Consider the following 20,791-nt stretch of genomic DNA (forward strand, 5'->3'; position numbering starts at 1 on the left):
TCCTTTCTTGATGCATTGTGCAGCCAAAACCATTGAATTCCACTTCCCCAATGATAATGATGAGAATTGTTTCCTTTTCTTTGTCAATATCCTTTGACTCTCCTAATTTTAAAACCTGAACAGAATTTGTTTTCCCTCACTATTTATTTCTTCTTTGTCTCAAATACGTCCATTATTGATGAGCGCTCTGGAAAAACAGCAATATTTGTTACAACCGTTGTCCAGCAGTGACCCTTGCACTCCCTCACAAGTAGTCACTTGTACAAATGACACCGGAACTTGATCCATGCAAGCTGAATCCAGTTACACTCACTGTAACTCACTCTGGCAGAGTAATTCAACTTCATGCAATTAATACAAGTTCTAATTATTGAACCCAAACACATTAGTGCATTTCTTTGAGTGTTTTATATGCTTTATTGGTTTGGTGGGGTACGAGTGTTTAACCAGTCAGTTATCTCTTTCAAGTGGCATTTCTGCCAGATTGATGGATTTCCGTATCTGACCAGCTTGAGGAAAGGGTCAGCCAACCACTCCCAGTGTCTGCCACAGAACAGAGATGCTAACAGGGCCCTGACAGATCCTGTCCCTCCCTCTCGGACTCCATTTAATTAATTACCCTCTAAACTAGACCTCCATGCGTTAGGCTAGATCAGAGGCTGCTGCGTTTGTGTATCATGGACAAGTTCCAAAATTCTCATCTAAAAGGAGTTATTAAGGATGCTCAACTTTGATTCAGTGCATCACATTCTACAAACATATTCCTAACACTAGCTTCAAACAGCGAAGAAGCACACAATTACCCTGTTTATGTCCAGACTCAGCTTTCTGTTTGCAACTTCAGTCAAGTGACTAAAGCACATCTATATCCATCTTCTTATACACGTTGCATTAATTGGGATTCTGGTTTTACTTTCAACCAGACTCCACATCTGTTGCTGAGGAGTGTGAATAACAAATAAATGTGTGCTTGATTGTGCGCTTGCTCAAATTTAACAAATGCTTTGTCACAAAAGCTCTCCAAACAGCTGACGAAAGGCTCTCAATTTTGTTTATTTATTATTTTTTTAAATGTCCAGCATAGTATTTTTTAAGAGGTTTGTTTATGGTTAGGAGAACTACTTCTATTACTGAATTGCAACCATTAACAACATAGTTGTAGCACCTCTACACAGCTGCCACCTCACTTGGCCAATCTATTCCTGATTCTTCAAAATGGCACCAAAATAAGCAGAAAACATTGAAAGCAGCACTGGCTTTTAGCACAAAGTCGGCTTTCCCATGGTAGAGCCTGAATAATAAATATGAGTAAAATATATTAATTACGCTTCACCCTTTCTATTTTCCTATGGAGAAGATTTTTGAGAACAGTGGTTATGCACATAGATACATCTTGATTTACACAGATTTTACTGATTTCACACAGATTTTAATGAGTCCAACAAACAAATCTTCTCCCCTTCCTCTTTCTTTTTTTTTATTTTGAACTTTTCATGTAAAAGCTAGTGATTGTACTTCTTTGAAAAGCCACTAAATGCTAGCTCCAAAAGTCAGAGATAAAGTAAATCCCTATATTTGTGCTGACTCACATGAAGATAAAGTGACTACAGTTTGTTTAAGAGGTTGGTATATTTGTCACTAGGTGTTTTCTAATAAAAGAAAAAAAAGAAAGAAGAAGAAGAAGAAGAAGAAAAGTATTTTTACTTGGTTTGCTTCCAAACAGTGAGAACATAGCTATGCAAAGCTTGAGACATAGAAACATTGACATGGCATTACAGAAGAGACAGGTTATGCAATGCAGCATATCGAAAAATGTATGGTCTAAAACAATATCAATTTTTAGTTTATATAAATCACCCAACCTTAAATCATCTACTTTTATTTGAGATGCAGATACAATACAGTCTTCTTCCATGGTAATTCATTACCAACCAAACTGTATTAAATAAGAGTCAAAATCAGGGTCATAACATGAAGCTTTCTCTGTTTTATTAACAAAATCTTTAGCTACTAAAAACAAAATTTCTGTGCAAATAAGGGGCTGCGTTTTTCCTCTCTTACTAACATATGCCGACAAGTACACGCCCATTCTTGTCAAAGTTCAAGGGCTGATCAGCATAAGTGTATGCACAGAGATCAGTCACAGCATGACATACTACAACAAACTATGCATCGCACACACACTAACATTCGAATGGTATCACTCAGTACATCCTGTAACAATGCACAGTAAAGTACAAATCACACACACAGAAAGATCGTCTCTCATCATAACCTTCCAAAATATAATCAAGTGTGTCCTGCTGTAATCTCAGTGTGACTGATTTTGGGAAACATTGCTCAAGCCACACATCTTGTTCGGCTGCAGGTTTGTCTGATAAAAACTTAACTGTTTTAGCAGCCTGGTTCTGCAGGGTGTAGTACACAGTGTTGAGACAGCATAAGATCAGCTAAGCTTCCTTGCCTGCTGGCCAACTTAATAAGTTAGGCTACAGATCTACTTGGCCTTGATAATAGAGGATCGACAGAGCAGATCTCACCTGCTGACACCTTAAGGTCTTTACTCTTGGGAGGGGATTTAGTAAAGGATTTCTTAGTCAGTGTGGTGTGAGTTACGGCATGTTGTTTGAGTTGATCAGTGATGTGGTAAGTTGGAAAGCAGACAAGCAGAAACATTTTATAAGACAAAACTCACATAGAGAACACCTACACCATGTATAGTTCCAGACATGTTGCAATGACTGAGCTGCAGGCCTGACATGAATCCCTATACAATGGAATTCCAGAAAACGTAGCAACCCCTTCTTAGACTGAACCAGGAAATGACTCTTAGGAAAAGGAAGTTGTGTGGTATTTGCTTTTACCACAGGGGTAGAGGGTGAGAAATCACTTGGGTTTAAAACACCCTGCACTCCTTGAGATTAACAAAGCAAAGGTGAGAAATGAAAAAATTAATAAATCGTACATGTTGTTGACAAAGTATAAAGAATAACACTGAAGAGAAGAAAGTTAATGAGGAGCTAAGTAGGCTTAACCTTTTCTCCCCCCTCCATAGCCTTAACATGTAGAAAACTTTCACAAAAGCACATCATGGAATTTATTGTATATTTTAGGGCTGGGTAGGAATACCAATATCCTAAATCAATTTAAATAGATTATTTAAATTGATTTTGAATAAATTAAAAATTTGTGTTAATTTTACTTAGCTATGAAACATGAATGATATGAAACAGCAAGAAAGTTGTTTTTTTTTTAAAACAAAAATCACTGAAAGAAATACAAAAGCAAGAAAGAAGCTTGTTGGTAGGGCACATGACTAAAAATATGAATGTTTAGGTTAAAATTTACCCCAAAGTAGTCTATTAATTATTGATAATAATGAATTTTTACGTTATTAATTAATGTTTTCATTAATGCACTATTATGCTGTCTTTCAAACTAATGCTGAAAGCATTATATTTTATAATTAAGGCTCAAGATATTCATTTCTGCCCTGCATTGTGCACTTGTTACATCAGCATGCCTTGAACTCATATTGTTTTGAACGCCAGTCTTGTGGTTTTTAATCATTGTCGTGGAGGAGAAATAATTTCTCTAGAAGCTGTGTATGCTCAGGCACGATGGACAGAGCTGGGGACATTGTCTTGGACATATCTAGTGTTCAATGACAAAAGAGTCTTCCCCACATCATCTTTAACCGTTATGTAGGTGGCTGTCAGGGACTATAGGTTGCTTTCTTTCCTGCATGCTTCAAGTCACAGTAGATTTGGAGAAATCCCAGGCTGCTGCTTCAGGAAGCATTCCAGCAACTTCAACCCACTGCGCTAAAGGGCAACAAGTAGGGATGTAACCATTATTTAATTTCACAATTAATCGCAGTAAAAAATGCCACAATTTATTTATTATAAACATTCCTCAATATCGTCACTTTAGACCAGAGGTCCCCAACCCTGGTCCTCAAGGCCCACTATCCTGCAGGTCTTAGACGTCTCCGTGCTGCAACACACCTGATTCAAAATAAATGGCTCTCTGACAAGCTCTGCGCAAGTCTGCTAATGAGCCATTAATTTGAATCAGGTGTGTTGCAGCACAGAGAAATGTAAGACCTGCAGGATAGCGGGCCTAGAGGAGCAGGGTTGGGGACCTCTGCTTTCGATATCAGATAATGTCTGAACCATAATGACAGATCAGCACAACTTGAGCACAGAACAAAAAAATTAATGTAATACACCAAATAGGTCATCGTGCAGCCATCGTCTAAATGCAAGGCTTGAAAGCTGTCACCATCTTCATAAATAAGAAGGATGAACTGGGTTGTCTTGTAATATTTTTGTTTCTGGACATCTGATGATGAAATAGTAAACGTAAGGCTTGAAAGCTGTCAGAAACTTCATAAAGAAGGAAAATAAAATGCTTTTTGGTGGTTTCTGTTCACTCCTGTGACAAGGCATCTACATGTCCAAAAACAGCTTCTTTCACAAAGATAGGGCCAAATTTAGATTTTTACTTCAACATGAGTAATAGCTTTGTTGTTTACGTGTTAATGCAGAAAAAAAAAAAAAAATAAATAAAAAAATAAAAAAAAAATATATATATATATATATATATATATAAATATATAAATATAATTACGCATTAATCTTGACAGCCCTAATTTAAACTGAACGACCTATAAGGAATGGTCATGTACTTCTACACAGTTTTATAGTGTTGGAAAATTAACGCATAATAATCATGGTAATTGTAAAATCATGATTATTTCTTTGACAATAGGGCTGCAACTAATGACTGGTCTGATAGTCGATTAGTCATCGACTATTAAAACGACTAGGCGACTAATCGGATTACGGATCTCATAATTATTAAATGGGTCATACTTCACTTTTAGCTTTGAAATCTTGCATGAGGTTTGTATTGTAAGTCCGACATGCCTCGTCTTTAAATGTTCAAGCATTGCAGATGTACTTCCGTGGTACGCAAGGTCCACTTTACAAATCTCACATGCATTTACTTCATTTTGTAAGTTTAATGTGAAGTTATTTTAGACTTTTGATGTCCTCTGCCGCTGGTCGGCCGCCATATTTTTTCCCTGGCGGACTTTATTGCACATGTGCAACTCTCAGCAGAGAGAAAAAAAAAAAAGAAGACGATGTCTCACTCTGTAGTTTTTTTTTTTTTTTTTTGTTTTGTTTTGGTTGCCTTTAATAGTCGACGGGTCAGTTCGTTGTTGACTATTTTTATTGTCGACTATTGTCGACAAAATTGACTAATCATTGCAGCCCTATTTGACAATAATTGTACCAAGAAAATCTGTAATTGTGACACCCCTAGTAACCAACGCATCAACACCAGCTTGCAAATTCAGATTCTTCTGATTCTCTTTGAGCTTCTGCTGTGCCATTGGACACCAAAGAAAAAAGGAAGCAATTTGCCTCACTCGACCAAGCAAGCACACAACAGCTGGAAGCTAGAGAGCTGTTGCAAAGTTAAGTGTGTGCAAAACAGCCTATGTGCATAAACCCCATCAAATCAACAACCTAGTCCATGTTTAGTGTAGTGCGAGACATTTTTTAAGATCCTAGTCGTGTAACAACTCTGTTAACAGTTCAACTAGATTAGTTTTCGTATGAACAGTTTTGGTGGCCTTGGTCTGCAGAACGTAAGAGGTGATTTTCTAGTCACCAATATAGTGAAAAGTGAATCTCAGGTACAAATTAGTTGCTTATGATGTACAGGTTTTACAGTTTAAAGCAACTTTCTCCAACTTAAGTTAAGTTGCCATGTTCCACTTGTGCATACATGTTAGATATTACCACTTCACTCATCAACATGCACATAATCATCAGAACTTCTGTTATTTTCTGGGACTGGGAGGGACTTGATGGCGACCTAAATCCAAGTGGCCGCTTCAGTATTTGTTTGGGCTCGGATGTCTTTGCTGATTTGCCAAGTGTCTAAATGGTTTGGGAGATTTGTGCATTTTTTTTTTTTTATTTTACCTCTTGGCAGATTTTACATGCAGCTTTGTTTTTCTCAAGCTTCTGTTGGTGAGCATACTCTCATACTGCCAGACATTTGCCTTCAGTCATTACAGTGTGAGATTAGACACATGAAATAAGCCTCACAAGATTGCACAAAAAAAATCCCTAATGAAGGATGCTAAAAATGGCTATTATGTGTTTGGTTATGCTCATTCTTGTTTAAACTTATAAAAAGAATTAGGAAAAAAAAGTTTATTTAACCTGCTAGTATGCTATGCAAGAAGAAAAACAAACCTTTTTGAAGTTCATGCAAAATGTATGACTAATATATGATCAAAAGAGAGGCTAATAAAAATAAAGATGCTGCTTAACATAGTAGTGGTTTAAGGAAAATAGGCTTACCTCGTTTCTGCATGAAGGTAAAGAGATCATCCAAAAACTCCTTCCTTTTGGGATCACTGTCCAGCTCATACAGCTGTTACAAGAATACAAACTCTTAGAGCATGTTTGTTCTCGATGTGCATCTCTTTTAGCAGGTTAAGCTGTTTGGTGGCTTAACTTTCTAAATGATGACATTTCTAATCCAAACAGCTTTAAAAAACTGTTAAGAGATGAATTGGATATATATTATCTATGCACATTTGTTATTAGTTTGGCTGTCACATCACTGAATGATAATCAACATTTTGCACTTTTTATTTTTGTGACTGAACGCACTGAACATCTGCTAATCACACATTAAGTCCTCACCTTAGCAAAATCTCGGGAGGCTTCTCCTCTTCCTCTGCTACTGTCAGCCTCATCAGTCCATCCCGCACTGCCATTCTACAACATACAAGAGAGACAACATAAATAAGATCAGTGAACATACAAGAAGTGGTAACAAATATAAAGAAAATACTGCCTTTGTTGAAAACTGAGATACCAACAGGACAGATTAAGTAAAAGAGAAGAAAAACCAGTGCACTAACTAAATTAATGTAGACACTATTTCTATTTAAAAATCAAGTCTGTTTTATTTTTTCTAAATGTGTTAATCTGATTTATACCCCCACATGCCACATCAGGATGACTGATTGCAGATCAAAAAGTCATTCTTTAAAAGAAAAGAAAAAAAAGGGGGATCTAGGTAATTAATCTAGTTAAGACAAATAACTATCCACAATACAAACTTATCAAAACTAATGTACACCCAACTACCAGAGTGCATTTATCCAGGGGCTGAAGGCCTAACCTCTGGAGTTATTGTGCCCCTGAGCTCCTAAATCCCCCTCCCCCTTCATCCTCAAACATCTCCATTTGACCTAAACCATCTGCATCTGGGCCTGCCCTGCCCCCACCCATGTCTTCCGACCCAGCTGGATACACGGGCCCCCCATCCTTCAATCTTAACGCAGCTGTGACGGGTGGCCAAGTTCATGGAGTGTAGCTGGTTGTCAGGAGGGGCCAGAGGAGGGTGGGCTGGTCAGTAGCCTTAGTGCACGTGTGTGCACCCATGCACACACACACACACACACACACACACACACAAATAAAAACGTGCAAAGACTGGTCATGGTTGTGTATATGTTTGTGAGTGCAGGAAAGGGGGTGGGGGGACAAAGGCCCCACAAGACGGGAAGGAAGGAAAATAAGGGCAGAAAGGAGTGCACGGTATGTGCCGACCAGGAATGTCTCCTAAAGACAAAACCTATAAAAGCATCAGGAATCAAAACAAGATCCGTTTGGAGGGAACGTTAATAGCTGCAGCCTGGGGTCTAGTTTCAACCGGGAGCCCATTGGTCAGTGGCAATTACAGGACCTGAAACGAGAGCCAGGAGGGCAAAGGTTGTCAAGGCCCCTGAGAGCAAGTCATTTTCACCCTCTCACTCTCGTGTGTGTAACGGGTGTCAACATTCATGCTCCCTAAACAAATACTCATCAACCATCAACTTGCATACCCACTGCAAATGGTGTGTTGCAAGGTTACCGATTAAAAGCATTAAAACTTGTGTTACAAAAGCAGATACCTGCAATGTGGAGACACCAGCTTAAGGCTGACATTGTGAACGTCTGGGATGACATATGTCAGATACATTATCTTTCCTTTCAAAGTATGATTAGAAGCAAAAAGATTTTGGTATGCATTTGGAAAACAACAGTGTCACAATCTAAAGAAATAGAATGATTTTGTATCTACTTGAAAAATATCAGAAAGTTTGTCTGTAAATATAGCTTTATTATCAAAAATACTTTTTGTTATCTAAATTACATTACTGACTATTGCAATTGAGATTATTATATCAGGTTCATCATGTAAACAAAAACCTACATTCTGGTACATTTGGAGGCCTTATAGACCTTTGCCCACAACTTGACCACCTCTGTTAAATGTTAACTAATATAAAGTATTATGGCTCAAGATAGTTCACATTTTAGATATGTAAAGTCCTATATGCTTACACTGTGTGTGTGTTGCTGTCATTAACAAACAAGAAATTATTTGTATGGAAAACTTCGTCATTCTGCTTGTCACTAACTCAGTGTGCCACTACTAATTTTTAACAACAAATAATCCGCCGTGTTTGAATTTCACTGCTGATAAAATCTTAGAAAAAAAAAAAAAAAACTACTGAAATCCATATAAAACTGAAATAACACATTTTATCATAAAGCAAAAGCTCTTATTTTAATCAAATTACATTCAATGTTTCACCGTGAAAATGCTCACCAGTATCAGATGCAACTAGAGAAGTGCAGGCAGTAGCAACTGGGTTACTGGCCTTGGATGTTAGGGAAAAACAAATGTTTTTATACACGAACCGCATGCACACTTGCACACACTTATACACTTTGGCCTCCCCTAAGGATACTCTGTTATGGGAGTGCATGGGTCAAGGTGTTCATAACATCAACCAGGAACAAAGGTATAAAGTGGCAGAACACTACTGTCCAGTCAGTGTCAGACTCCTGTCCTCTGTTAAATCAGGTTTTTCAAGGTCCCAGTAAAATTTAACATTTTTATACAAAACTGGATAATTTAAGTCCCATTTTTAAATTATTTACATTATCATTAATGCTGCAAAGTTCGAAGAAATACCTAAACTGTGAAGTTTTCCTCTCATCTGTTATATGTATGTATAAAAAAACAATTATGATAGGTTTGTTTAAAGATCATTTGTAACATTAAAAATTGATTTAAATGTTTGATTTTAATAGAATAACCGCACGTATTAGGGCCTCCAGAAAGTATTCACAGTGCTTCACTTTTTCCATATTTTATGTTACAGCCATATTGCAAAATGAAATAAAATCATTTTATTCCCAAAATTCTACACACTATACTTCATAATTACAACGTCAAAAAAGTTTATTGAAATTGTTGCAAATTTATTTTAAATTAAATAAATAATAAAAAAAAAAGCCTAAGACTTAAGTATTTTGCCACCTTTGCCATAAGGTTCAAAAATGGGCTCAGGTGCATCCTGCTCCATTGAGCAATCGAGGAAAAGGGCTTCAGTAAGGGAGGTGGCCAAGAACCCACCAGTCACTCTGTCAGAGCTCCAGTGTTCCTCTGTGGAGAGAGAAGAACCTTCTAAAAGGACAACCATCTCTGCAGCAATCCACCAATCAAGCCTGTATGGTAGAGTGGCCAGACGGAAGCCACGTGGCAGCCTGCCTGGAGTTTGCCAAAAGGCACCTGAAGAACCCTCAAACCACGAGAAACAAAATTCTCTGGTCTAGTGAGACAAAGATTGAAGACATCTGAAGAAAACCAGGTACCGCTCATCACCAGGCCAATACCATCCCTACAGTGAAGCATTGTGGTGACAGCATCATGCTGTGAGGATGTTAATCAGCAGCAGGAACTAGGAGACTAGTTGGGATAAAGGAAAAGATTAATGCAGCAATGTACAGAGACATCCCGAATGAAAATCTGCTACAGAGCACTCTAGACTGACCTTAGACTGGGGTTGACTTTCAGTAGGATAACAACCCTAATCCCACAGCCAAGTTATCAATGGCTTCAGGACAACTCTATTAATGTCTTTGAGTGCCCCGACCAGGATGAAAATGAAACGTACAAAGCTGCTGCTGGATTATCCCGTGCTGGCTTACCGTCGGAGTAATGTCTAAAAAAATATTTAAAAAGAATATATATAAAAGTTAAAAGTGTTGTGACATGTTCCAGACTCCTAATTAAAAAACAAAATACACTTAAAAAAATTTACTAAAACAATAAAGAAAATATTGACAGAATTATTGTTTAATTTAATTTATTTATTGCTGTTGTAAACATTTTTAGGTTGTCTGTCTTTTTTTTTTTTTTTTTTTTTTTTAAATCAATCTATGCATTTCCAACTACATCCCTCTTTATGGCAGCATCTTTTGCAGCTACTCTATTACAACTATATGTACTAGGCTGATTATGCTAATGAGCGACTTCTAGCACTTTTAGGACAGCCAATAGCTACCTTTCTTACTGAGGAGTTGGGAACAGCGGCTGGAGAGGACTATCAGTCCCTGAAGCTGTTTATTTCCAGGAATTACATGGACCAGTCATACCATGCCCTATGGGGGATGATGGTAAAGTTGCCGTTCTGCTTCGACTATAAAGTGAAAATCAAATCATCAAATTTGACTTGATTTAATTTGACAAGTTCTATTTCTACTTGTTTTGTATTAGTGCGAGCAGTCAGATGTTTTTTTTACGTTGTGTCAACTGCTGCACAAAAGAAGTGAATTGTAAACATTGTAATTTCTGAATTTATTGTTCAAGTATTTATCACTAATACAGTGAAAGTGAGAGGAAACGTGAATATTTGTTTTGCAAGTCGATTTCAGTGTGAGCCCCTAAATTTCCTAAATTTATATATATATATATATATATGGGCTTAACAAATTAATTATGATTAATTAAATACAAAAAATGTATGTGTTTAATCGCAGTTTGTTCCAAACAACACAGAACATTTGTCCTGCGTTGTTATCAGTGTACTGGAACTGCATAGAAGTTCCAGTACACTAATAACAGCGATGCACACATCAGAGCTTTGAAGCTATATTGAGCGCACACGGTAATTATTACATGAGCCATTAACCAGGAGCAGACATGTTGGCTCTTGAATTGGGACCTTGGTCAGTTGAGGAATGTTAACACTATGTTGCTTTTTGTTAAGTTAGAGTGGCTACTGATGTCTTAGGAGTGCTCCTTATGATCAGTAACCGCAGCCCCCTCATCACATCCAGCTCTCCACCCAGAAATTGCATAAAAAGATTCCCACACCTTCTCAGCCTTCGTGTCAGACGTGAGTGCATGGCTTGCCTCATGTATTTCATAATCATTTCAATGAACTGCTTAAATCAGAACAACAATCTTTGAGTTGTTTACTGCAAAAGATTTCAACCACTGGAATATCAAAGATCTTTCTGTTTTCTACTCTGTAGGATAGAACACCAATGCATACAGAGCCTGTGACGGCTTGGCTGACACATGGAGGTTTCTTGATCACACTTGCTTTGAGCTAACCACTAATGGCCGCTACATGTACACCCATACGAAAAAAGTAGCCGGCTAAACTTCATTGAGTAGTCAGCTACTTGGCTAGCCAGCAGAGCTCATGGACAGCATCAAACTCAAGAACGGATCAAGTGTAGACCGACTCTTCTATTGACATTAGAGACACATAAAGCTGCATTTCTAATTAATCAAATTGTGATTATTTCAATTAAAATGTAATATTCAACTTAATTTAAAAAAAAAGGTCTGTGTAAATGCAAGTGGAATCCCTGCACATGCTCACATGTGCTGTATATAGGATGAACAGAAGCCTTCATATGTTTAAGTAGTGTGCGTTTTCTTGTTTCTCTCATGCTATTAGTAGGTTTACTGGCCAGGCGGTGGGTGGCCTAATTACATTATGGCCATACGTGACTGATTGGTTCAGAGCCAAATCAGGGATAAGTATAAGGTAGATGCCCAGAAGTGAGCAGGAGCTGGGCATCATGGTGTGGGAAGAAAAAACTCCCACACAGAAACATGGACATGAAAACAGTAGCTCCATGCCTGTACAAACTTTTATTTTATGGAAAATTATTCCAATATTTTCCACTTGTGTCTGATTATAGATTATATGTGTACATCTTATATTCATCTAATTATAAAGACCATTTAGGCTGGGAGTGCCAAAATGTGAAAAATACAAACACAGAACTGATACAGAGAAAAATACTTATAGATGCTGTTTGGGAAAATGACATATTAAGATAAATAAAACATATTTATTAAAATGGCTTCATGCTAATTGTGTTTTTTATGCTATTTAGCATTCTCTTTGAAGAATGAACCACTAAGACAAGGCTCTGGTGAGCAGGTGATATCACCATTAACCTCCAGAGGACCAAGCAAGCAACCAGAAGACAGCAGCGTTCAGGCCCAATTCTGGCTACCTTCAGCTCTTGTGTGATGTGATGGCAGGCTGCAGCAATTCTCCAGGCACTAGTCATTAGGCACCATTCATCTGGACAAGGCTGACTGAACGAACCAGCTGACAACTGCCATGAACTGGCCCAAATGACACCACTCAGGCACTCAGTCAGGAGAGCCCTTCTTGCAGTCTACACTAGCCTCTAATTTTTACGCCAAGGAACAGTTTAGACACTAAACAGGCAGCTACACTAAGTAAAAACATGAATACGGGCAGGTAAAACCCCTGTTAATGGTCAGAAACTAGCCACGCCACAGATGAACGATGTCATGTTTTCAGCTTTATCTGGGAGCAGAAACTCTAGAAACTCACTTGTTGCTCTGCTGTTAGGGCCCTTCAGGCTCCAACAGTAATACAAAAGGTCTGTACCCTTCATATTAGAGCACACTGTACATGCTGCAAAGCCTTTTGTATGTTGATTGCTGTTGATATTAATTAGAAGAACACAGACGTGATTAAATTTGGACACAATGATCTTTGTGCACATTTAGAAATTCTCAACAAAAATAATATCAAAATGAATCACAGAGACTTATTTACAAAGCTTTGCACCTGTAATGCCCACTATACCTTTACACACATAAAAAAACAACAGCAAGATCGGGAATATTGCACTTGACATGGTTCTGAGAGGCAAAGGGGGTTGCACAATACTAGAAGATGGAAAGTGCATGAAGTATTAGATTATGAGATTTCTTTGCAATACCAGAAGAAGACATTAGAGCCCAACTGATATTAAGTTTTTGAGGCCTATTCTGATTCATATACTTGTCAAAAAAAAATTCAGATAACCAATTAATCAGATAATTAATTTTAAAAAATATGTATGAAAAAAAAAATCTATTTTACTTATTTTATTTTAAATTGCATTGTGAATTTTTCTTTTTATGGAACATGCAATAATATAGCTACCAGTTACACTGATTAATTTGTCTTTAGATTCCGGCTACAGGTGTATGCTTTTACTTACTTACTTTTGTTACTAAACAACAACACACACGGTAAGTTGCTGTTACAGCCTGACTCGGTTTCTAGTAATTTCTGCCTAAGTAAAACTATGACATGACATCATGACAGTTGCTGAAGACAGAGAGTAGGGCTCATCATTTTACCTGTTCCCCCTCCTCTCTGCGTTCACATCACTCCTCCTGAGGATTGAATGGAGTTAAATTATGATTATATAATCGGCCGATCAATCGGTCAGGCTCTAGAAGACACTATTTGAATGACTCCCGAACCATGTTATTGTTAACTGACTGGAGAAGCTGTAAGATGTGTTGTTATAATGTATGCCCCACAATGCCTGTTGCTGGGATGTTACATTTGCAAACAAATATAAGAATGCCAAATGCTTTGGTCATTACTGAATTGACATGGTTGTGCCTGTGTTTGTACATTAGCGCGTTGTCAAAATGTTACATGTAGAACTGTGTTTTTGCAAAAAATATGTCATCTGCAAAAACATGCACATCTGCCTTGGTTAACAAATCTACTCTCCATGTTTCTCCCTTTAGTAGAATTAGCTCATATACACAGTAAACCAGTTTACATATTTATTGGGCTAAACAGAAAAGTCCTTTTTGAACTTATGTAGAACATCTTTGAAGACAACTTTTTCACCCAAACTGTTTAACAAGAAACCCATATTCTATAATGGTGGCAAAAATACTCAAAACAAACCTCCAGATTTGTTGTTTGAATTTGTAAAACTAGCAAATAAGTTGCCATAAGCCATCTACCAAAGTGATGTTAGTACTGACACATAAAATATTCATCTTCTTTCTTAAATCATACCCCTTACAAACCTTTATTTTATTGGATTTTTTGTGAGGGGACTGTGGGGGTGGGGGGCAGGGTGTGCAAGGCAGCAATGGCAGCACCATTGCTCTGTTGCTAACAAAGGAATTCAATTCTAAATAAACACTTTGTGAAATGTAGGCAGCTGCATTGGGTAATTAATGCACCATTATTTCCTTGCATTCGCAATATAAAGCCTTTTAACGAGTCAACATTCTTTGCATAGCACTCTTTTGGACAGCCAATGCAATGCACACCTACCTGAATGTTGATGTATTGCTTGGAGGTAATTCTACTCAGCCATTATAGATAGATGTCTGGAGAAGAGCCACCATTTTAGTGAGGCCAGGCATGCCAGAACAAGAGGGGTTAATGGCTGCTGCTTGGGGAGTTGGGGGTGGATGGCATTGATTGCTTTGGATGTTGACAGCACTTCTCCAATTTGATAGTGGAGCTGTTATTAGATGAAGAGGCTTGTTCTTCATTGAGGCGTCATGTGATTTGACTTCATTTGTTCAGTAGGTGGAAGGGCAGGCTCAAATAGCAGCCACTGACTCATCTCTCATTTTAAGAGTCTTCTCAAGATAATAAAACAGGAAAAATGCTAAAAAGAAATGTAAACAGGCCAGCAGCCATTTGCATGCAGTCTAAATAGCTGTGAAGTAGGTCATTCTCACACTATAGATAACAGGTGGGTGACCAACTACCAGGAAGGTACAAATAAAAGTGACACTACAGGTCGTCTGAAACATGGAGCAGACCTGAAGACTGTTGTTGTTTTGTAGACCACCAGTGTGATCTAAACAAAGGTTAATGAAGACAGACACTCATCTCTGCCATCTCAGAGTCCTGTTAGCCCTGAGCCATACCTCTAACCCCTATCTTCCAACTCCAAGCTACTATCACAGCTTTTTTTGTCCCATGCCACAGCTACACGCTGCAGACCAAGTCCCCTGGGCCATAGCCATTGAACAGGCAGCCCAAATCAATAGCACTGGATGTGCAAACACAGGGAAGTCCCCAGCCCCCTCCGGACGCAATCCAACAGCACACGTCAATACTCATCATCCTCAGTCATCTACCACCACATGAGGGAAACTGAGATGAGGGCAGGATGATAGCTCCCAGGGTGACCTAACCCCCTCACCTCCAGCAAGACACCCTAACTTTGAGCAACATGGTGAAGGTTTCCATGGGAAGCCCTCATCAAATTCCAGCCATCTACAAGAAACTGTGTAAACAGCCACACCTTCCCGCAATGAAAACAAAATTCACGCCCATACAAGCAGGATCCCTATAGCAACCCTAGGCAGTAAATCAAAGTTAACCAAATGCTGCAGTGTTTTCAGTGTGAGCTCTGGCAGAATGGACACGGGAGGGAGGTTGACTTTAGTGAAATTCACCAACATTCCTGTACACCAGTAACAGGATCTCACAATAACAGGAGAGCTTCTGTCATCCCACAGGTACTCTTAACATCTCATTCCCGCACTAATCTTTTTTAGCCAAATTGCTGCCTGTCAAAACAGTTCAGCAGGCAAAACCTTTCAAACGGACACAGCAGCAGCAATTTAATCACAATCAAGGCCTCAAACAGAAATCTGGATTGCAGCCAACAAGAATAATTGCGAGTATCCAAAAAGGGCCTACATGCCTGCTTAGTTGTTAAACCTTATTTTAATCTAAAATATTTGATTGAAAAAAAGCCACTGAAGAGCTAATCAGATTAAATGTTCCTTTTTTTAATAAGTGTGAAGACCTGAGATAAATTCAAGGGCAACTTTAGTTGCAAGCTTTGTGCACCTATTTATGTAATAAATAGGATCTGTGATTGACTGTAGCAGATTATGTATAGAGGGACAAAGATAACAAAAAGCAATAAAGCGCTCACTTAATGTCCATCTGTTTAGTTTTCCTAAAACGCTCATAGAAAGTGAATTTGCTTCCTCTCAGCATGCTTGTAAAAACCAACATAACGGGGGCAGAAATCTTTAATCCAAATCAAATTATTGGATCCTCTATCCCTCTGCAGGACTCCGAGACTTGTTTATCAGAGCTCTTTTCATTGGGAACGGGTGGGGAGAGATGGGATGAGCGGGTGGCGTCCTTTATCTGCTCACCACTGTAAAGGATTTTATGGTGAGCTGGCCATACGCTATCATCAACAAAGGCTCTGGCTAATCATGATCCCATGTGTGACAAGAGGGAAGTAAATCTTACTGCCACTCAGGAACATATGGTAGAGTTTCTACTTACAAGCAGATCAACTACTGATTCTGCTCTCATTAAGAATTATTAAGGAGCATAAAAAAGAGTCACATATCCAATGAGATCAGGCTGCTGAGATCAGCAGGAAACAAGGCTTAAGGGCATGCCTGCCACTGTCCAGTCATGTTTGTAGTTGGAAGAGATTTCTGGTTTTAGAGGCAACAGACAAAGTGGCGCGGACAGGGGCTAAATGTCCAGGAGCAGAGCATGTTGTTACCTGTCCTGGCTTCAGTGGAGCTGCACCTCTAAATAGGCCACTGAAAAACAGGCCTCTGGGCAAGACCACCCCTCCCTCCATTAATCACTCCAATTACAAAGCTAAAAAAGAGAAACAGAGGAAACAAGGAGGGGGCAAATAGAAAGACATATACAGGCAAATGGGCAGGTAAAGGGACACACAGAGGGGGAAAAACAAACATAAAAACATTTGCATTTACATTTTTTCTGCCAAATCCAATGTCATCAAACTGGAGAGAAAGAAGGAAACCAGAAAAAAGACCTAAGTCTGAAAGACAGACATGACTCTGGATACTTGGCTTCTGGGCAAACATGTCTTTTATAACCAGTAAGTCTAGTTTGCCAAATAAACTGACTGCATTTGTTCAGCCCCAGCCCTTTCACCAAGACACCACATTCCACAGGCAGAGGCCCCATCCCCCATTACACTAGATGGCCCCTTTCGCTGCCTCACACAAATGCAACGTTTATAGGGTGGTGTGGCCAGAAGTTCACACTCATTGGTTCAAAGACCCTTTCACAGGCAGAGCAAACATTTTAGTGAATCACATCTGTGCCACCACATACAGCCCTCCATGAGTTAACCCCTTACTTTGGTGTTTCAGGGCCCTGTGAAACCAGACCTCCCAGACAAGATTGTCCAACTATTCATTGGCAAAGCACACCTTCAGTGTCCATTCATCAATATTTTGATTTGAATACATTATTTTTGCTCTTTGAAGTGTACAATGGGCAAAATTAAAGTTGCCTCCAGTATGATTAAGCAATTATTTTACAGACACAAACTCATATTCTTACTGTTCACAGAGGTGGAAAACTAGAATAAAACTATATTTTGGGGGTCCTTGTACACGGTACCACTTTGAGCATGAAGCTTTATTGCTACATTCATAGTAGCTATTGATAATTTCTTCTGGGTTAAAAGCTTTGGCTAAAAATACCTTGCATATCTCACATCTTTCAAAGAGCAAGCATCCACCTCACCCCCATGCTAATGGCGCTTGAGACATCACACAGACCTGATAGGTCTTTATATACATTCTCAGTGTACTGACAGCACTGGGAACTTGATACATTCACAATCAACAAAAAAAACCCTTACTGATATTAGGACACATCACATTTAATTACTTATGAAATGACAAAGGTCACAATGCCTGGAGTCAGATGGGAAAATGACTTCTTTGTCAGGCGTTTGGCACTGAGGCAGAGAAATGTAGGGGGTGGGGAAAGGACCTCTATCAGAGAAGTTAGTGTTATGACTGTCCCTATGAATCCGAGTATCAAATGTTCAAACCATAAGCGCAATTCACAGCTTTCTGTAGAGTTTAATCGATAGGGAGCGATTTCTCAGCTTAAAGCTGGCGGTATCTGTTTCCTCTCAGCTAGCGTTAAGTGTGCAGGGGCATTCCACCTCTGACAGGCCAGCACCCCCCGGGGACCCAGGCTTGGATGTTGCAGCCCGTCACGCATCTGGAGCTCATCTCAGGAGGCCAACAAGAATCTACATCTCTACTGGACACTCAGAAGACAGCAGAAACTACGACTGATGAATACATTTTTTTTAAACCTCATATATTTAAGTACAATGAATAAGTACATGTAAAATTGCTTATTGTTGAGAGTCAGAGTATCAAGCACATAACTGGGGATGGTGTACATTTCCATAGGTATATTTAATACTCCATCTGCATTTCTTTCTTAAAAAAAGAAAGAAAAAAAAAAAGCAAAAAGCAAAAAATCTTGAATTTGAACTCAATAAGAAACAATTTAAAACATTTGCTCTATATATTCAACACTGTAGTTCTGTCTGTTAATAAAAAGACACAACAGAAGTGGAGCATATATGTAATCCGACGAGATCAAAGTGTAATGATTTTCATGGGGAAATTGGGCTGTTACAGCATCATGAGAAATGGCACAGATAACAGAGTAAACAGAAAGTTATACAACTGTAAAAGCACCAATTCTCAGGTAGGCAAATGTCTTGAAACAACACATGGTTTGTATTTACTTATCTCATTTAAATCTATTTTTGTATGTATGCTTGGCTATGTAAAGAGCACATGAACTGGTTAAAGTGTGATCTCAAATATGAATGGCATTATATTCAGTACAATAATTCAAAACCTTTAAGAATTAAGGACTTGTTATTAGCACTCGCTATAGATAATCAATCTGACCTTTCATTTTACTTATGCTGAGAGCACTGGGCTTTCTTAGGTTTTCTAATCACGTTTATAAAGGGCAGGAAAACCTGAGACGTCTTTGTTTGACCAGATGGCTGACTAATCAAGGCTGGCTCCACTGGGGGTTGGGGAGTCCAAATCTGCCACAAACATTATTAAACCATATTCCACATTAATATGTTGATCTTAGAAGAGCTTTTGTATCCAATATACATCTTTTTAAATTTCTAATAAACAAATACACTAAATGCCAGCCCAAGATTAATACCTAAATTATTACCATATAAAAGAATCATGTTTCTTCAGTTCTTGTATTGTAGTCGTTGCTGTTAAGAATGCAACTTTCTGTGTCACTATAATCATTTACTACTGTGGCTTTTGAAATTATCGACTAAAGTTAACATGGTTCACAGTTCTATTCAGTGTGATTGTCTATTAACCAGATAAGCTGCAGGTCAATGCCTGGTGTAATTTTGTCCACTGAAATGATCTGGGCTTTCAGATTCAGGTGTTGCATATAACAATGTGCATGCTGCTTACAAGCTGCTGGACAGTTTTTCACATTTCACACAGCAATATTTTACTTTAAGAATAATGAATATATCAACTGATAATAGAAATTAGAATACAGGCTTATAAATGTCTTTTTTTAACCAGAAAAACAGCAGCATCTTTATACCATTTTAAGCCTCACTTTGCATTATTTTCATTGAAATGCAACAATTTAAGCACGTATTTGTTTGGATTTTGCAAACGTTTGTTCAGGTGTACAACAGACAAACAATCATTTACAATATGTCCAAGTTTTCTTTTTTCCAGAAAGTCACCAAGCTATTGAAATCACCTTACCTTCAAAACCAAATTTATTTAAAAGAACCAAGAACAAGAAAATTGCTGCAGCATATTATTTTGAATATACTTCTGAGTTTCAGTAACTTGTATAAATGAATCACATAAACAATAAAAGATTTTTCTCAGACTAGTTGATTTTCCTGAAACATGTGGTGTTGACAGCCCCCTCTTTCTGTTCAGGATAGCTCTGTTCTGCAGTGCTGAATGAAGAATTAAAATGTTGGAAGCTAAGCTGTGAACACATAGCTCTGAGTGTAATGTGACATTTCCTGGGTTGCAGCCAGGAGATTTTTTTTCTTCCTTCCTCCTCTGGTGGTTGCTCCCTCTTACAAGCCTATGATTACACTGAGCTTGTGTTTGAAGATAAACAACATGGCCACATGCTACTATAAACTACATGAATTTTGGCAGCCAGAGCAGTGCAGAGTGAAAAGCGGGCAGGCAACAGTGTAAGGAAAGCCTTCTGAACCTCTTTCAGCTGCTTCTCCTCAGTGTGGCTTTGTGCCAGATCCCAGTCAGCTGCTGTGTTTACCCAAGTGCCTTGACACAGTGGCCCAGTTAGCACCTACAGCCCCCTGACACTAGCCTGGAGCTCAGCCAAAGCAGTAGCAGAAAAGAGCCAACAAAGCCCCTAACAATAGCCAACTCTCACTCCTTGCCTCCGCACTGCCCCGCTATTCTGCATGAGGCACAGCGGGGCCCAGAACCCAAACCCAAACACTGCAATTTGCCAATAGGAAGATGTTGTGGCTACAAGACAGACAGCCTCATAAATGTCACATTAGGTTATGTAACTAATATGATGTGGTCTTTATCGCATCCTTTTAAACACTCCCTGTATGGCAAGTCTTTGAATAAGACAGAATAGGTATTTTACTTAATGGATATCGCAAACATAGAGGACAACCAATATCCAATTTGCACTTCTGTTAAAACTCTAAAAAATTCAGAATTAGCCTACAAAATGTTTCTGCAGAGCACAACTCAAACTGAAGTCATT

General features: G+C 38.5%; 1 protein-coding gene across 5 annotated transcripts in view; it reads right to left on the reverse strand.

Moving 5' to 3' along the window:
* LOC121632310 (AT-rich interactive domain-containing protein 3B-like) overlaps positions 1–20,791 on the reverse strand; it is a 63,845-nt gene that overhangs the window by 21,513 nt on the left and 21,541 nt on the right. For all 5 annotated transcript variants that reach the window (XM_041974068.1, XM_041973990.1, XM_041973812.1 and 2 more), the window contains exons 3-4: positions 6,732–6,806; positions 6,384–6,456 (exon numbers count right to left, since the gene is read on the reverse strand). In XM_041974068.1, coding sequence (XP_041830002.1) covers positions 6,384–6,456; positions 6,732–6,806 — 148 coding nt within the window. The remainder of the gene's footprint in view (positions 1–6,383; positions 6,457–6,731; positions 6,807–20,791) is intronic.

This window comes from Melanotaenia boesemani, chromosome 1, assembly GCF_017639745.1.
Source record: "Melanotaenia boesemani isolate fMelBoe1 chromosome 1, fMelBoe1.pri, whole genome shotgun sequence".
NCBI lineage: Eukaryota > Metazoa > Chordata > Actinopteri > Atheriniformes > Melanotaeniidae > Melanotaenia > Melanotaenia boesemani.